A 17,417-nucleotide genomic window follows, 5' to 3' on the forward strand; every position below is an offset into this window, starting at 1 on the left:
TCTGTTCTTCCATGCCTTTATTGGTGACAGCAATGGACAAGAACAATACCAGGCATAGCAGACACCCTAGCCCAGTACCTGAGGTGCCAGGCAGGCCCTGCAGGGCCATTGGCACATCCAGTCCCAGCCCAAGATCCAGTCTACCCAGGCCATGTCCCCGAATGGGCAGGAGGCCGTCTGTCCAGTTTGTACGTGTGGATCAGTCTCTCTGAGTGTCTGAGCCGCTGCCTGCAGGGCCCTCCCATTCTCCGCACATGGTAGGGGCTGTTAGGAACATAGCGTGGCATCCCCCGATGGACCACTGGGCCCCAGTGCTGACCATGGGGATTAGGGCCAGGGATTGGAGGTGGCAGAGGGCCAGGCACAAAGTTCACTCGAGGGCCACATCCTACAAAAAAAACCAGTCATTATTAAGAGCTGGCTTCTGGCCAGAGTAAGTGCAGCTCTGCCTTCAAGCAACTCTTGTCCTCCAGGTGAGCTTCTGTGTTTCCCTATCTACAAAAAAGGGATAGCCCTTCCCCTACCTTCAGACGGTGAAATAGTGACAACCAGTGAGCTGATTAATGAGCCTACAGATGATGTTTCAGACTCAGGGACTGCTGTGACCAAACCCAGTATTAGAGGCACAAGGAGCTACCCAACTCCTCTCAGCTCACCTAGGCATAAGAGGCTGGGTAGGGGGAGGTACAAGAGGGTAGGGGAGCTGCAGAGGCACCTACCTAAGTGGGGTGGCATCGAGAAGTCCTCCACTGGATTATAGTTGAAGAATTCATGGGGTGGGAAGGGCTGGCCTGGGAAAAAAGGGGTATCCTGGGGCAGGGGTGGGAAGAGGGGAGGTGGCGAGGGCTGAGGAAGTGGGTAGGGAAAAGGCATGGGAGGGGGCAAAGGAGAGGGTGGGGGTGGGAGCAAGGCCAGGTGCTCCCCGAAGTCTGGGGTCTGCCTATGGCTTCCCTGGAATGGATGATTCATCTCTGCCCAGTCCTCAATCCACGGGTCTAGGAATGGGATGGTTGTTTTAGGTAGGCTTGGGAGCCAGGCTGCCCTGAACTCTGGCCGTCCACACTTCTAACGCTCTATTCCTTCCTCTTGGAGAGCAGAGCCACCAGGCTGGAGCACCCTTGCCCTCTACCCAGTTTTCCTCATTCCCTCTCATTTCAGGCCGAGCCCAAGGTGTGTTCCTTTTCTCTTACCTCTCAGACCTACCTTTGTTCTGACCTCACACTTTCCTCCAGAGCCTTCTTTGTTTGCCCAGGTCCTGTATCTAACTTTTTCCTCTCCCACCTCCTCCCCATAGACCAGTAAATAAGCCAAACATAAAGATCCTGTTATTCCCTTCACCAACAACTTCCCTTTACCATCCAAACTTCCAAAAGGAATGTTTTGCCCAATTTTCATTTCCTCCTCAATTGCTCACCCCCTTTTAATCCAAATCCATGCTCTCAACACTTTTTCTACTAAATGTAACCACTTGCTAACAAATTCCCTTCTTCTCAACAGTCATGTGACATCGCCAGTAGCCTCAGTCCTTCCTAAAAGTGCCCCTGCCCTCATCTCCTTTTGTTTCCGCCACAGCCCCTTTCCTGCCAATCCAAAGTGTGAGCATCGTTCTGTCTCCCTCACAGTTCCCATTGTGTCCTCAGTTTTAATCTCTCTGCTGGGTACCAATGACTGCAAACCTACTCTGTATTTCCAACGTACCTCAAATAAATCTGCTGTGACCAAACTTACCGACTCATCCTCCCACCCCAAATCAACTCTCCTTTTTCATGGCTCTAACTTCTATAGCTCCAAATTGGATTTCAAAGGCCTAAGCCATCAAAACTAGCCTTACAACCTTCAGAGCATCCCGTCATTTGCTGGGGATTAATTATTACATCTAAACAAGAAAATTGGGATGTTTAACTAAAATCTGAATTCACTTCCCTGATACTCCAACTCCTGCCTACCAAGTGCTACAGGTCTGTTCTACGATATTCTTGGATTCTCTGCACCCCCACATCCTCTTGTGCTGCTACAATCGGCCTTCTAACATGACTCGTGCCTCCCATTCAACAAATGCAATTCTGTTGATACTGTGTACAGGGAAATTGTGCTAGACACTGGGGCTGAAAGGGGTGAGTTGTCAACAAGGGCAGCAGGAAACTTGCCCTTTAAGGACATGATGCAGAGGAGAAGCAGCCATGGAGACAATCAGCCACGGTGCCCCCTTTGTGTGCATGCAGGGACTGGGACGTTGACATGGAAACCGAGGTTCTGCAGCAGAGTGTTACAGTTGAGATATGATGGGGAGCAGTGCCTCAAAACAAGGAGGAGTGGGGCCCTCAGAAGCCTCCACCAATGACCCAGAGATGGGGACAGAGGAGAGCTACACCAAGCTGCACCAGTCACACTGGGACTCTGAGGCCGAACTAAGAAGCCTATGGAACACTGCCCATTGAGCCCGAGTCCATAAGGCTGGCCTTCCCGATGCAACACACCTGTTCCACACCCTGCCAGCTGACTGCACCCCCACCCCCCAAGCTGTGGGCTTCCTTGCTTCTGTCACACTGCCTGGATGGCCCTTCCTCCCTGTCTTTCCACTCCTCACACCCATGCCCCATTTCTTTCCTGTTAATCTGTTGGGTAGGACTCTTGCAACATGCTGCCTTGTGTGGTCAATACTTGTATAAGCTCCTTCTAACATACAGAAAGGACTACACAGCCAGACTGCAGAAAACTGGAACTTGGACAAGAATATTGTTCTGGTGATCTAACCCTCCTCAGGGGTTGAGGAAGGTGCATGCAAAAGACACAGGGGTCCTTCAAGGGACCTCTACTTCCCTTGAGTGGCTCTGTCCCAGTCTGGTTCTGAGCCCTGTCCTCTGAGGGCCCCGGTGCATCACTACCCCCCCCCCACTTATGGTAGGGCTCACCAGGGGGATAGTCACGCTTGGGCAGCTCCACACCCCAGGCGTCAGCCACATGGGTCAGAAGCAGGTGTGAGAGGTGGCGGTGCGCATGCTGGTCCCAGTGGACACCATCCCGATGACGGTGCTGTACCGCATGCCGGAAATGAAAGTGGAGATCTAGGACATCAAAGCAGTGGTCCCCAGCCAGCGTAGCACTGTAGAAGTTCCCTTCAACCACATCCCGCCGCAGGGAGCCTGCCAGGGGCTGGAGCTGAGTGAGAAAGTGCACCCTCTAAGAGCCACAGAATGAAGCAGGGTCGGAAAGCAGGGTGTCCTATCTACCAGCCTGCTGTCCCATCTCTTGTCCTGATGGGCCTCAGTCACTTGCCTCTGGCAGGAGGAAACCCCCAGTGATACGCTCCCCGAGGGGCATCGCCATGTTCCACACCAGCAGGCAGGAGTCTGGCAATACTTGGTCCATGCGCACAAACACCCGCTCCAGGTTCTTGCGGTAGCTCTCCATTGAGCAGCGACCATATCTGTTGGGTAACACACAGGGTGGGCAAGAGCACAGGGGTGGACCGCCTCTGAGCCATACTTTCATCCCCAACTGGTATTTCCCTTTCCCTTGCCCCAACCTGGAGAGATCCCAGAGGCAGGAGTTGATGATCACCAGGTCCGGAGCAGGTCCATATGTCAGCTCTTCCAGAACATCCTCAAGGTACTCGGAGTAAACACGAGTGAGGAAGTAGAAGCGCACAAGGTGGTGGCCAGAGCCCGAGCAGAACTGGCGGACCTCACGGTACTGTGTCCCGTTGTGTAGCTCGCCCAGCTGGCCCCCAGCCACCAGCTGGTCCTGTTCAAAGCTCAGCTCCCCCTACCCACCCCCCCCACCCTACTGGTCAGACCCATGCCAGGGAGGAGAACCCTGCCAGGCCAGGGTCTGTGCCCACCCACCACTGACATGGCCACCAAGCTTCCCTCACCTTGGCTTTCAGCTGGGCAGCTGTGAGCAGTGAGTCTTTCTGGAGCAAGAGCACCAGGTCCTTGTACACAGCCCGCTGAACTGGGAGGAGACAGAGATCCCAAGGCTGAGGCAGACCTCAGCCTGCCCCAGCTCCTTCCAAGTCCAGGATCCCATTTTCCCAGGGCTGAGCTGCCCAACACCAGCTCCGTGGAGTGTTGACTTAGACGCAGGAGAAAAGATGAGGTTAAAAAGTCCTGGCATTGGCTCTGTTCGCTGTGCCTCCCGGCCAGCAGTATACAGTGACCCAAGATCACCTGGCAGAAATTAAGTCGGCCAAGTCACCCGGGAGACACACTACACAATGCAACGCTTTAATGACGGAAAGTATGGGTGGCTGTCAGGGCGAGAAATGCTGAGCAAGGATGGGCTAAAAAGTGCACAGGTTATTACACCTTTCAGAACACCTGTGGAAGATGTGTGGGACATAAAAAGAGAAAACCTACTGGACAAGAACAGACAGGAGATGTGAGATGGAGACAAATGGTCCAGACACACTGAACAGGCTGCAAGGTGTAGGACTGGAAGCGTCACCCTAGAAGAGGCACTCACTGGAGTCCCCCAAGATGACCACGAACTTGTTGTGTAGCAGCTGCTGGACTTCCGAGGCCTGGAAGTGGACCATGTCGCTTCGCAGCGGGCGGCGCGGTTCCTCGCTCGACAGACAGAAGACCATGCCGCCACCAACAACGACAGGCTGCAGGGAGAGGCCACATGATGGTGGGGACTCAGGGCAGGTCGGCCTCAGGGCTAGCCCCTCTGGGGCTGCTCAATGCTAAAGGGGGGAGATGACGGCGGCAGAGCCATGGTGGCGCCAGCCTTGGTCACACTTGGTACCAGCGGCAGAGGGTCGTCCAGCCAGCAGGCCTCCAGGGCACTGCAGAGCTTCCCGCGCGGCGCCACCCTGAGCCTCGCCACGTGCCCGCCGCCGTCCCGCGCATGCGCGCGCCCTCTCGCGCCAATTACCAAGTCCCGGGGCTCCGCGGTGTTCACCCGCGACCCGGGTAGGCCTGCGCACCGCGCGCCTGGCCCGCAGCGGGCTCCTGGCCAAGCCTCATGTTCCCGCTCCCCGGTCGGCCAGTCGGTTCTGCAAACCTCCCGCCCCGCAGAGACCGTGGGTCCGGGTTAGCCGTCGGCGCGCAGCCCAGCACCCAGCGCTCTCCATGCGAGCGTCGCGGTGGCCCCGACGGCGCCTCAGGCCTCAGCGCCTCGGGCTGCGACGCTCACAGCTTCCACTTCCGTTCACCCATGTCCCGCCCTGAGCGACCCCCAGTGCTCGAAGGGAAAGCAAGGCGATGGAGGTGGCCGCCACAGGGTGCAGGAGCCAGGGCTGGGCCCACTTGGCGGGCGCGAAGCCCAGTTACGGGCGGGGGTCGCGGCGGCGGCGGCCAAGTGAGGTTGCCCACAGTGGTGATGGCCGCGGCAGCGGCCTCGCCACGTGACCCGGAGGGGCGGAAGCGGAAGTGCCGGCCTGGAGCCCGCTCTAGGTGGGTATCCCCTCGGCGCTTCCCAGCTGCCGTTTGCACCAGCCATGGACTGCTACACGGCGAACTGGAACCCACTCGGGGACTCTGCTTTTTACCGGTGAGCTGCCCCGTCCTCCCGCCCACGGCCTGGCTTACCCCGCTCGCCCGCGGGCTGGAGTCTCCCGGCGGCGCTCGCCCCCGTCACTACTGGCGCTGGGGTCTGCCCGCCCCGGCTCTCCCCGAGCGTATGCCACTTAGCGCACAGCCGCCTTTGGGCAGGGAGCCGGGCCTTCCCCTGCTCCAGAAAAGGACACTGAGGCAAGCACAGTGGTCACTCGAAGCCCAGGTCTGTTAGCCTCCGGAAAGATGCTCAGATCTCGTTGAGGGAGGCAGCTCGCGGGTGACAGCGAGTGCCCAGTCTCCTGCCGGAAAGTGCTGCTGAAGTCAGACCACAGGGGCGCTCCGAGGGGGGCGGGATCGCACGGCGGGCGGGGTAACAGTGCTGACCAAGACTGGGAAAAGGGGGCGAGTCGTCCGTGAATCCCGGAACAGCGGAAGTGAGAACCCCTGGCTTAGGGTAGCCCTCCCATGGGAGTTGTAGAGTCCTAAACCACGGATCTTTCTAAAGTGTAAACTCGTTACGTCGCTACCCAGATTAGGATTTTCCCATAGCTTCCCTAATTAGGAAAAACTACGAACTTCTCTTGGAACATGTTATCTTTAAGGCCGCCCCTGTTTGTCTGTCCACCGTCATCTACCGCTCTCCTACCCAAACCTTGCGTTCCAGCTGCGCAGAATTACAAGGCCCCAACCAGTCTGCAGTTTTTGTGGACCCTGCCATTTCTCTCTTTATCTCACTGAAGAATTTTGCGCGTCCTTCATGACTTAGTTCAAGGGTTCTTTTTGGAACTGTGCCTAATTCTCCCCCAATAGAATCCTGTGGGCCTCACTGGGCTCAGTGCTAGGGTGTGTTAGTTATGGCCTATTTGTATGTTTAGGCGACATTTGTATAGGTTTCTTCTGCTAAACCAGGCTCCTTCAGGGCTGAAAACGTTTTTTTTTTTTTAAACAGTCTTGCTCTGTCGCCCAGGCTGGAGTGCAGTGGCACTTGACTCACTGCAACCTCCGCCTCCCGAGTGGCTGAGACTACAGGCTCCCGCCACCACACCTGGCTAATTTTTGTATTTTTTGGTAGAGCTGGGATTTCACCATGGTGGCCAGGCTGGTTTTGAACTTCTGACCTTAAGCAATCTATCCACCTCGGCCTCCCAGAATACTGGGATTATAGGCATGAGCCACTGAGCTGGGCCAAAAGCATGTTTCTTGCCTCTCTTTATCACCAGTGCATATTTAGAACAGTGCTTGCTATGTAATAATTGCCCATTAAAGTTTTTAAAAAATATTTTATTGGGCCGAGCTTTGTGGCATGTGCCTATAGTCCCAGCTACTGGAGAGGCTGAGGCGGGAGAATCACTGGAGCCCAAAAGTTTGAGAGTGTAGGGACCAGTGATAGCACCTGTGAATAGCCACTGCACTCCAGCCTGGGCAACATAGCATACTCCCTCTGAAAAATTGAAAATGTTATTTTAGGCTGGGCGCAGTGGCTCATGCCTGTAATCCCAGCACTTTGGGAGGCCGAGGTGGGGGAATCACCAGAGGTCAGGAGTTTGAGACCAGCCTAACCAACATGGTGAAACCCTCTCTCTACAAAAATTAGCCGGACATGATGGCAGGTGCTTGTAATCCCAGGTACTTGGGAGGCTGAGGCAGGAGAATCGCTTGAACCTGGGAGGCAGAGGTTGCAGGGAACCGAGATCGCGCCATTGAATTCCAGTCCGGGCAACAGAGCGAGACACTGGCTCAAAAAATATACATATATATATTTATTGATTGCAGGTAAAGATCACAAAGACATCCATGGGAGTCTTAAATAGAAGACATTTGTTTGTGCTAATGAAACTATATACCATTCTCATTGACATATTAAAACTTTTAAATGTAATTTTTGGTACCTAATGTGATATACTTCCTAGATAGACAAGTGCCCTGTGGCAGTTTTTACAGACCTGTTGCATTTGTTGTTTATTTGTAATTCTCTCTTATAAATATGCCTGTGCAATTGGCCGAGCGCAGTGGCTCACACCTGTAATCCCAGCACTTTGGGAGACTGAGGCAGGCGGATCACAAGGTCAAGAGTTCGAGATCAGCCTGGCCAACATGATGAAACTCCGTCTCTACTAGAAGTACAAAAATTTGCCGGGCATGGTGGCGTGCACGTGTAGTCCCAGCTACTCAGGAAGCTGAGGCAGGAGAATTGCTTGAACCTGGGAGGTGGAGGTTGCAGTGAACCAAGATCACACCACTGTAATGTTGCCTGGGCAACAGAGCAAGACTCCGTCTCAGGGGAAAAAAAAAAAAAAAGAAATATGCCTGTGCAATATGAAAAAATTGCAAAAACTTTGTTAAAAATCCATAAAATCAGTAGGAAATTATTTCAACTTGTTTCTGTGGAGAAGGGATATCAGCTGACAAAGTTAGCCATATCGTTTAGTATTTACACACCAGCTAGTTAATACAACATTCGCTTTTAAAATATCAACTTTACTTGTATTATTTTGAAGATACCTGTTGCCTACCCGGGCTTATTAAATCAAAGAGTACTGCAGACAGTGACCTCATTATCACAGAGCTCTTATTTATCAGATGTAGTCTTTGCTTTGTTGACATGTTAATAAGGTTTTAAAATAACATATGTGTTCGGTGCATGCCACAGACACAACCTGAATGATTAACCTACTCTTACCTGCGCTGTACTGCCAGAAAGGATTAGGGGTCTAAGGCTTGCTGGGGAGGATATTTATGTTTTAAGTTGCTAACAGCTGTTGAGCCTTTCTTATGAACTAAACATTATGCTAAGTAATTTATGTGTTTTAACTTACTTAAGCCTTACAATCCCATGAGGTAGATACCGTCTTACTGATGAAGAAGCCGAGGCACAGAGAGGTCAGGTTATACAACTAGTGACTAGGTTACACAGCTATTGACTAGTGGAGTCAGGCTTTGAACCCGAAGAGGTTCTAGACCCCTGTTAAAAAATACGGTTTTGGGGTTGGGGAGGTTAACAGAAAAATATAAGGGCATGTTTTGCCTCTTCCACCAGAGTGGAAATGCTTTAAGAGCAAGTACTTAGTTTTGTTCATAAGTGTGCATAGCTTTATGCATAGGTAGGACTTGATACATGTCTGAGTCAGTGAATGAATGATAAACAGGTGGCAGACATTGCATTTCAAGTCCTATCTGCCTGACAGGATTCTTGTGCATTGGAAGTAATATTCTGGAGAACTCACTCAATTTGGGAAGGCATGGAGGAGAAACGGTGACCAGTTCTTATGGGACTCCAGAAGTCAAGCCATTTTTTTAATCCTAAAAATGCAACTTGGGCTAATCTAATTAAATAATTTGTCCCGACCGTTTGGCAGGCTGAGCCAGTATAATAAAACAGATGTGGAAGGATTCTGCCTGCCTTCATAGAGCTTACAGCCAGCAGGCGAGACAGTTGATAATCACTCAGTATTTGTTTGATCATAATCACTGTAAAGAGAGGTATAGGAGCGGCCGGGCGCGGTGGCTCAAGCCTGTAATCCCAGCACTTTGGGAGGCCGAGACGGGCGGATCACGAGGTCAGGAGATCGAGACCATCCTGGCTGACACGGTGAAACCCCATCTCTACTAAAAAATACAAAAAAACTAGCCGGGCGAGGTGGCAGGCGCCTGTAGTCCCAGCTACTCGGGAGGCTGAGGCAGGAGAATGGCGTGAACCCGGGAGGCGGAGCTTGCAGTGAGCCAAGATCACGCCACTGCACTCTAGCCTGGGCGGCAGAGCGAGACTCTGTCTCAAAAAAAAAAAAAAAAAAAAAAAAAGAGAGAGGTATAGGAGCAAATAACCTAAGAGAACATGCCACAGACTCGGGGAGTCAAAGGTAGAGAAGATACTCTAAAAGAAGTAATAATACCCTATCCAGGGGATGAGTAGATTTAGGTGCAGGAAGTGGGATGGAGGTGGAGAAGAGCATATACACAAAAGTCTTGAGGCAGGAATGACTAAGGCATACACAGTGACCTAAAGAGAGCCAGTGTGGCTGGAGTGCTGTAGGCAACAAGAACAGGACATGGATGAAGTTGATGCCCGTCATGTAGGGGTCACACCCTGCAGGGACATGTAGACCACCATTATCTGAAGAATGATGGGAAGCCTCAATTAAAAGATCTTAACAAAAGATTGATGTAATTGGATTTGCAAGAGATATGTGTGTGTGTGTGTGTGTGTGTGTGTGTTAAGTTCCTTTTGTAGGCAATAGTGGGGAAAAATTGGAAGGAACAAGCAAAATGGAAACAAGGGAGATGGTTAGGAGCCTGATGGAACAGACCAGGAAGAAGTTGAGGATGGCCAGTACTAGGGGTGGTGATGGTGGAGGTGGAGAGAAGGGGCCGATCTGAGAGATTTAAGAGGTAAAGTGGAAGGAATTCGTAATGATTGCACTTGGTGGGGAGGAAGGAGAGCAAGGAATCAAGGATGACTTGGATTTAGGGCTTAAATAAAATCATGAGAAAGGAAGAGTGAGTTTGGCAGGGAAGAAGGTGAGCTGGTTCTAAATACATTGAGTTTCAGATACTAAGAAGCATCTTATGGTAAAAGAAAGGAGACTTAAGATACATTATATACTCCTGAAATTATTTTTAGAAGGGAGGGCAACTATTTAAGTAGTTACATTTTTGTTTCTTTTTTTTTTGATACATAAACTGAACTTTTTTTCAAAAAAATCAGCAGTGTGTAGTAGCACGCACATGTAATCCCAGCTACTTGGGAGGCTGAAAAAAAATGAACATTTTTTAAAAATGTGGTTAAATATACATGATGTAAAATTTACTATCTTAACCATTTTTGAGTGTACCCTTTAGTAGTGTTAAGTTTATTCACGTTGTTGTGCAACCAGTCTCCAGAACATTTTCATCTTGCAAAACTGAAATTCTATACCCTCCAACAACCTCCCATGTCTTCCTCCCTCCAGCCCATGGCAACCACCATTCTATTTTCTGTCTCGGAATTTGACTACTCTAGACTCCTTATGTAAGTGGAGTCATACAGAACTTATCTTCCTGTGACTGCTTTATTTCACTTAGCATAATATTTTCAAGGTTTATCCATGTTATAGCACGTGTCAGAATTTTCTTTCTTTTTGAGGCTGAATAACATTCCATTGTATGCATATACCACATTTTGCTTATCCATTTCATCTTTCCATGGACACTTGGGTTGCTGGTAGCCCTTGGCTACTTGTGAATAATCTGCTATGAATGTGGGTCTACAAATATCTCTTAAATATTTTCTGTACTCCACTTTTTTTTCTTTTTTTTTGAGATGGAGTCTTGCTCTGTCGCCCAGGCTGGAGTGCAATGTGCGATCTCGGCTCACTGCAACGTCTGCCTCCCGGGTTCAAGTGATTCTCCTGCCTCAGCCTCCTGAGTAGCTGGGGTTACAGGTGCCCACCACTGCGCCTGGCTAATTTTTGTATTTTTAATAGAAATGGGGTTTCACTATGTTGACCAGGCTGGTTTCGAACTCCTGACCTCAGGTGATCTGCCTGCCTCTGCCTCCCAAAGTGCTAGGATTATAGGCATAAGCCACTGTGCCCGGCCTCTGTACTCCGCTTTTAATTATTTTGGGTATATATCCAGAAGTGGAATTGCTGGATCATATGGTAATTCTGTGTTTATTTTTTTCCATAGCAGCTGATGTACCACCATTTTACATTCCCAGCAGCAATTCCCAGGAGTTCTTTAGCAGTATATGTTGTGAGACAGGCTGGAAACAAGGGTTTGCAGGAGTGACAGTGAACTCTCTTTAGGGCCTGGGATTTGGGAATTACTGGATTACACCCCAAGGCAACCAGATTATACCTAACATGCATCTTCCTCCTTAATGGTCTGATATCTTAGCTTGGACAGGCTGGAGATCATCTATTTTCACTCAAGGGTCTTCTCTCACCCCAGTAGACCATGCTTCTCCAGCAGTTCAGCCGCCCTGCCACAGGAATTCCCTCACTATTTCCAGCAGGGGACTGGAATTGAGGCTGCCAGTACCTAACTAAATCATTAGGTTTAACGATTTCCTGGTATTCTATTCCAAGGTCCATTTACTACTGCTGAGATTTCCACTTCTGGGACCCAGGAGTGGAAGAGAAAGATGGGACTGGCCTTCCTCACTAAGGGTGTGGCCTCTCCTCACAGAGTCCTTACCCTTAGGCTTTTCTGAGAAGCTGCCCTTCACTCTGCCCATCCATACCCTGTGCTACCCTCCAGGCACAGTTTGAGTCACCTCACTGTCCTCTAGAAGCCCACTTTGCCTGTAAGGCTTCAGGAGGTGGTCCATACATTATTGCTCTTCACTCCCTGACCTTTACTTTTGTACCCCTTTAGGGGGTCCATTGTGCCTCCTTCCCACCTGGTCTGTGTCGCTGCCGACATCCTTGACCAACTGCATTGCTCCCAGATTATTGTTTTAGCCCACAGCCTCCTAGGCATCCCAGCTCCTGCCATCTTCCAGGGTGACTTAAGTGACCACCTGGCTTCATGGTTCTATGACCTCTACTCAAGTGATTTTATCCATCTCACCTACCCCCTCCCTGGATCCCACCCCACCCTTGTGCTCATCTAGAACTGCTCTACCTCTGAAATGCTAAATTCAGACTGCCCCCTTTTTTTTTTCTCTCTCTCTCTTTTTTTTTTTTTTTGAGATGGACTCTTGCTCTGTCGCCAGGCTGGAGTGCAGTGGTGTGATCTCGGCTCACTGCAACCTCCGCCTCCTGGATTCAAGCAAATCTCCTGCCTCAGCCTCCTGAGTAGCTGGGATTACAGGCATGTGCCACCACACCCGGCTTACTTTTGTATTTTTAGTAGAGATGGGGTTTCACCATGTTGGCGAGGATGGTCTCTATCTCCTGACCTTGTGATCCGCCTGTCTTGGCCTCCCAAAGTGCTGAGATTTACAGGTGTGAGCCACTGTGCCTGGCCCCGCCCCCTCTCTTACCATAAGCTCCTGTCTGCACCGATACTCTAATACCTCCCCATGATATACCCATCCTTCGACCTCCTCAGGATCCTCATTCATGGAGCCCTCTGTTCTCTTGCTGTCTACATGCAGAACACCCTTCTGTAGATGTTTCCCTCTCTGCCCCCCTTAGAGTGTAGCCACAGTCAGTTGCTTCGGTTTTCTTCTTGCCCTTTTCCTAACAACCTTGATCCTTTGTCCTTTGGTTACACCTGTGTGGTGCAGAACCACCTTCCAGTGCACCAGCCTCTCACCACCTCTGTACATGTACCCGCTGATGAGCACTGCCATGAGGTTCACACAGCAGGCAGATTGGGACTGCTGTACATCCACAGGCACCAACCCCAACTGGGGTCCCACAGCCCTATTACATGGAGTCAGCCTGCATTCACTCACCACAAGGGCTCTACTTTTATTTTTTATTTTTAATTTTAATTTTTTAGAGATACAGTCTCACTCTGTCACTCAGGCTGGAGTGCAGTGGTGCAGTCTTGGTCCACTGGAGCCTCAACCTCTTGGGCTCAGGTGATCCACCCACCTCAGCCTCTCAAAGTGCTGGGATTACAAGTGTGAGCCACGACTGTCGGAAGCAACATTTTTGTAAGGTTGTTATCAGGTGTAATAGTGAGTGGAGTCACTCCCACTTCCACCTCTTGAATCTGGGCCCCAAATGGAGGAGATAACACCATATAATCATCTCTGATTAAAAGCATAGGCTGCACCCTATAAGAAAGAACTCCACCTCTTTAAGGACATTGTCTTGCAATTGGTGCTATAACCAAGTTGTCAGTAAATTTAGGTCAGCCACTTGTGAGTGATGGGGTATAGGGTAAGGCCAATTGATCCCATGGCTGTGAGCCCACTGCTATCTTTCTTTGCTATGAAATGAGGTCCTTGATTAGCTGCAGTGCTTTGCAGAATGCCACAATGCTGGATAGAGCATTCTGTAAATCTATAGATGGTGGGTGCTGGAAAACACATTACAGGCAGGAAAGGCAAATCCACATTCAGAATATGTATCTGTTCCAGTGGGGGTAAGTCGTTGCCCTCTCTGAAATAGAAGAGACCCAATATAATCAACTTGTAGGCTGGTTCCTCCGGGAATGGTGCCATATTGGGGTCATGTATTGTCTTTGCTATTGGCAGTGTTACTTGGATTGGGAGGCTTCTAAGACAGCTACCCCAAGTTAGGTTAGCAGGGCTTTCAAGGAAAAGCTAGTCTCCTTGTAGACAGGAAGGTTTCCCTCTGGTAAGGGAAGCTCAGAATGACCCGGGAGTCCAAAATTGTCAGTTTCATGTGGATCTAACCAGATATCCCTCTTCCAAGTTTCAGGATCTCATTGTTTCCTATCAGTACCCTAATTTTCACATGAGAAATGGTGTGTTGGGGTGAATTCAACTGTTATAATTCAACAACTCACACAAATTTGTGTTTGATTTTCAGCAATAGCAGCTACGTAGATACAAGAAATAAGATTCTTTTTTTTTTTTTTTTGAGACAGAGTTTTGCTCTTGTTGCCCAGGCTGGAGTGCAGTGGCACGATTTTGGCTCACTGCAACCTCCACCTCCTGGGTTCAAGCATTCTCTTGTGTCAGCCTCCTGAGTAGCTGGGATTACAGGCACCCACCACCATGCCCAGCTAATTTTGTATTTTTAGTAGAGACAGGGTTTCGCCATGTTGGTCGGGCTGGTCTTGAACTCCTGATCTCAGGTGATCTGCCCGCCTCTGCCTCCCAAAATGCTGGGATTACAGATGTGAGCTACTGCACCCGGCTGAAATAAGATTTTTTTGGCGGGGCTGTTAGAGAAGCCTTCTGCTTCTCAGAATATGACTCAAGCTGAATGTTAACAGACCTGAGATCACTCTCTTTGTAAATGTTCAAGTGCACTCAAAATAATCCATCCCATGCCACCATCTATAAAGTCACCATTACTGCCACACTGGCAAATATAGAAGTCACTCCCACGGCACATGTTTCAGTTACTGTTTCACCACAGTAAACTGCAGGCTTGATGAATTGTGATGCAGGTGCATACAATGGGTTACAGCATCAGTTTTCCATTGACAAAGAGCTCAGCACCAAGCCAGTTCCCAAATCCTATCTTTAAGGGGTCTACCTTCTGGGACTATTCCCGCTCTACCACATCTGTGCCAGTCTGGGTCCAGTCAGAAGACTTAATGTGCGAAGTTTAATACAAAGAATTATTGGCCTGATGCAGTGGCTCACTCCTGTAATCCCAACACTTTGGGATACCAATGCTGGCAGGTCAGCTGAGGTCAGGAGTTTGAGACCAGCCTGGCCAACATGGTGAAACCCCATGTCTACTAAAAATACAAAAAATTAGCCAGGTGTGGTGGCAGGCGCCTGTAATCCCAACTACTTGGGAGGATGAGGCAGGAAAATTCCTTCAACCTTGGAGGCAGAGGTTGCAGTGACCCCCGATCGCGCCACTGCACTCCAGCCTGGGTAACAAGAGCAAAACTCTGTCTCAAAAAAAACAAAACAAAAAGGCTGGGTGCAGTAGCTCATGCCTGTAATCCCAGCACTTTGGGAGGCTGAGGCGAGCGTATCATGAGGTCGAGAAATTGAGACCATCCTGGCCAACAGGGTGAGACTCCATCTCTACTAAAAATATGAAAATTATCTGGGTGTGGTGGTGCACACCTGTAGTCCCAGCTACTTGGGAGGCTGAGGCAGGAGAATCGCTTGAACCTGGGAGGCAGAGGTTTCAGTGAGCCAAGATTGTGCCACTGCACTCCAGCCTGGCGACAGAGCGAGACGCCATCTCCGAAGAAAAGAAAAATAAATTATTTAACTGTGATAAAGGAGTATATGATATGGCTGTACACGGTGGCTCATGCCTGTAATCCCAATACTTTGGGAGGCTGTGGCAGGCAGATCACACAAGTCCAGGAGTTTGAGACCAGCCTGGGCAACATGGTGAAACTCCATCTCTACAAAAAAAAAAAAAAAATTAGCTGGGCATGGTGCTGCACACCTGTAGTCCCAGCTACTCAGGAGGCTGAGGTGGGAGAGTCACCTGAGCCCTGGGAGGTCACGGCTACAGTGAGCTGATCACACTACTGCTCTGTAGCCAGGGGATAGAGTAAGACTGTCTCAAAAAAAAAAAGAAAGAAAAAGCATATGAGATATAAGAAAATTTTATGATAGCCTAGGGCCAAGGAAGAGTACCCAAGGAATGACAAACTTGGAAGAGGGAGCCTGTCTTCAGGCTAGGGTTCAGACTTCACTGGAAAAATACAGTTGCAGCCCACTGGATGGCAGAGAAGTTGGTTTGCCCAGGTTAGAGCTGGTCTATAATATCAGACAAGCAAGAAGCAACCCTCTGGGGCCACAAGGGACATGAAGACGTAGACAAGCTGCAACTCTTAGCCTGGAGTGTTGGGTGTACAGTGTGAATGGGAGTGCTGGTGCAGGCAGAAGGCCTGCAACACACAGTGTCAATATGGCAAGCCAGGCCAAGCGTGGTGGCTCATGCCTGTAATCCCAGTACTTTGGAAGGCAGAGGCAGGCAGATCACCTGAGTTTGGGGGTTCAAGATCAGCCTGACCAACGTGGAGAAACCCCGTCTCTACTAAAAATACCAGTTTGAGACCAGCCTGTCCAAAGTGGTGAAACCCCATCTCTACTAAAACTACAAAATTAGCTGGGCATGGTGGCACATGCCTGTAATCCCAGCTACTTGGGAGGCTGAGGCAGGAGAATTGCTTGAACCCAGGAGGCAGAGGTTGCAGTGAGCTGGTATTGCACCATTGCACTCCAGCCTGGGGGACAAGAGCGAAACTCCATCTCACAAAACAAAACAAAACAGGCCAGCCTTGGTGGCTCACGCCTGTAATCCCAGCGCTTTGGGAAGCTGAGGCGGGCGGATCACAAGGTCAGGAAATCGAGACCATCCTGGCTAACACGGTGAAACCCCATCTCTACTAAAAATACAAAAAAAAATTAGCCGGACGTGGTGGCAGGTGCCTGTAGTCCTAGCTACTCAGGAGGCTGAGGCAGGAGAATGGCGTGAACCCAGGAGGCGGAGCTTGCAGGAGCCGAGATCGCGCCAGTGCACCCCAGCCTGGGCGACAGAGCGAGAATCCATCTAAAAATATATATATATGAGTGTGTGTGTGTGTGTGTGTGTATATATATATGTGTGTGTATATATATATATATATATATATGGCAAGCCACGGCCAGTGGCTGGGCATCCAGGTGTGCAGAGGACGTTGGTCGAAACACTAGTGTACAGGCAGGATGCAACCAGTGGTGAGACATCTCTGTATAGAGAGAAAGTGGGGACCTGGTGTGGGCAGGAAGCCTGGAGTGCAGCGTCTGTCGAGAGAGCTTGAGAAGGTGATCTGGAAAGGGCTGCGTTGTTGCTGAGGGACCATGCTTTGCGGATGCGTGGCTGGGGCAGAGCAGTACTAGATGTTCTCACACCCTGACTGCTGGCTGACGGCCACCACTGGAAGCACGGGAGGGCCCCTTCCTAGTGCAGTGTCCTTCCAGCGCCCTCTGCTGAGAAAGCTTAACATGCTCACTATAAAATAGGAGAAATGCTTAAAGGAATGCTGACCATTACCACAGAACATGTGTTACAGGGTGAATTTGGAGCTGAGAATGCGTTGATAACTGGCATGCTAGATTTGTATGAGTATCTATTTTCCTATCAGATGTTTTTTCACCCAATGGTTTTAGTTATAGAATGTCAAAAGAAATGCACATGGGTTGTAAATTCGAATAATGCCAAAGTATATACAGACATACTTTGGAGATATTACAGGTTTAGTTCCAGACCACAACAATAAAATGAATATTGCAAAATATGTCACATGAATTTTTTTGGTTTCCCAGTCCATATGAAGTTTTATGTTTACAGTATGCATCTAAACAAATGTACATAACTTAAAAATACT

At 49.8% G+C, this 17,417-nt stretch overlaps 3 protein-coding genes across 4 annotated transcripts in view; 1 reads left to right on the plus strand and 2 right to left on the minus strand.

Moving 5' to 3' along the window:
- Nucleotides 1-5,366, minus strand: PCED1A (PC-esterase domain containing 1A). 2 transcript variants are annotated; one of them, XM_050745686.1, is made up of 8 exons: nt 4,879-5,366; nt 4,465-4,609; nt 3,875-3,954; nt 3,527-3,765; nt 3,277-3,427; nt 2,913-3,033; nt 720-995; nt 1-388 (listed from the first exon to the last, which is right to left on the minus strand). In XM_050745686.1, the coding sequence occupies exons 2-8, from the start codon at nt 4,586-4,588 to the stop codon at nt 141-143; spliced, it is 1,239 nt and encodes a 412-aa protein (XP_050601643.1). In that variant the 5' UTR covers nt 4,589-4,609; nt 4,879-5,366; the 3' UTR covers nt 1-140. The 2 variants fall into 2 exon arrangements, with proteins under 2 accessions (XP_050601643.1, XP_050601642.1); XM_050745685.1 differs by having other exon boundaries at nt 2,913-3,159.
- FASTKD5 (FAST kinase domains 5) overlaps nt 1-17,417 on the minus strand; it is a 488,950-nt gene that overhangs the window by 172,110 nt on the left and 299,423 nt on the right. The window lies entirely within an intron of this gene.
- VPS16 (VPS16 core subunit of CORVET and HOPS complexes) overlaps nt 5,366-17,417 on the plus strand; it is a 26,352-nt gene continuing 14,300 nt past the window's right edge. Inside the window, exon 1 of the mRNA XM_050745664.1 lies at nt 5,366-5,496. Coding sequence (XP_050601621.1) covers nt 5,444-5,496 — 53 coding nt within the window. The 5' untranslated portion in view covers nt 5,366-5,443. The remainder of the gene's footprint in view (nt 5,497-17,417) is intronic.

The sequence above is a fragment of the Macaca thibetana genome, chromosome 10 (genome assembly GCF_024542745.1).
Source record: "Macaca thibetana thibetana isolate TM-01 chromosome 10, ASM2454274v1, whole genome shotgun sequence".
NCBI lineage: Eukaryota > Metazoa > Chordata > Mammalia > Primates > Cercopithecidae > Macaca > Macaca thibetana.

Bases quoted from the DNA above. Each gene is read 5' to 3' on its own strand.
- PCED1A (XM_050745685.1), bottom strand. From the start codon at position 4,588: ATGGTCTTCTGTCTGTCGAGCGAGGAACCGCGCCGCCCGCTGCGAAGC. The intron at 3,955-4,464 runs GTGAGTGCCTCT...GTCTCCTCCCAG, and splicing joins GGTCATCTTGGGGGACTCCA to TTCAGCGGGCTGTGTACAAG. The intron at 3,160-3,276 runs GCAAGTGACTGA...TTTCTCACTCAG, and splicing joins GGGGTTTCCTCCTGCCAGAG to CTCCAGCCCCTGGCAGGCTC.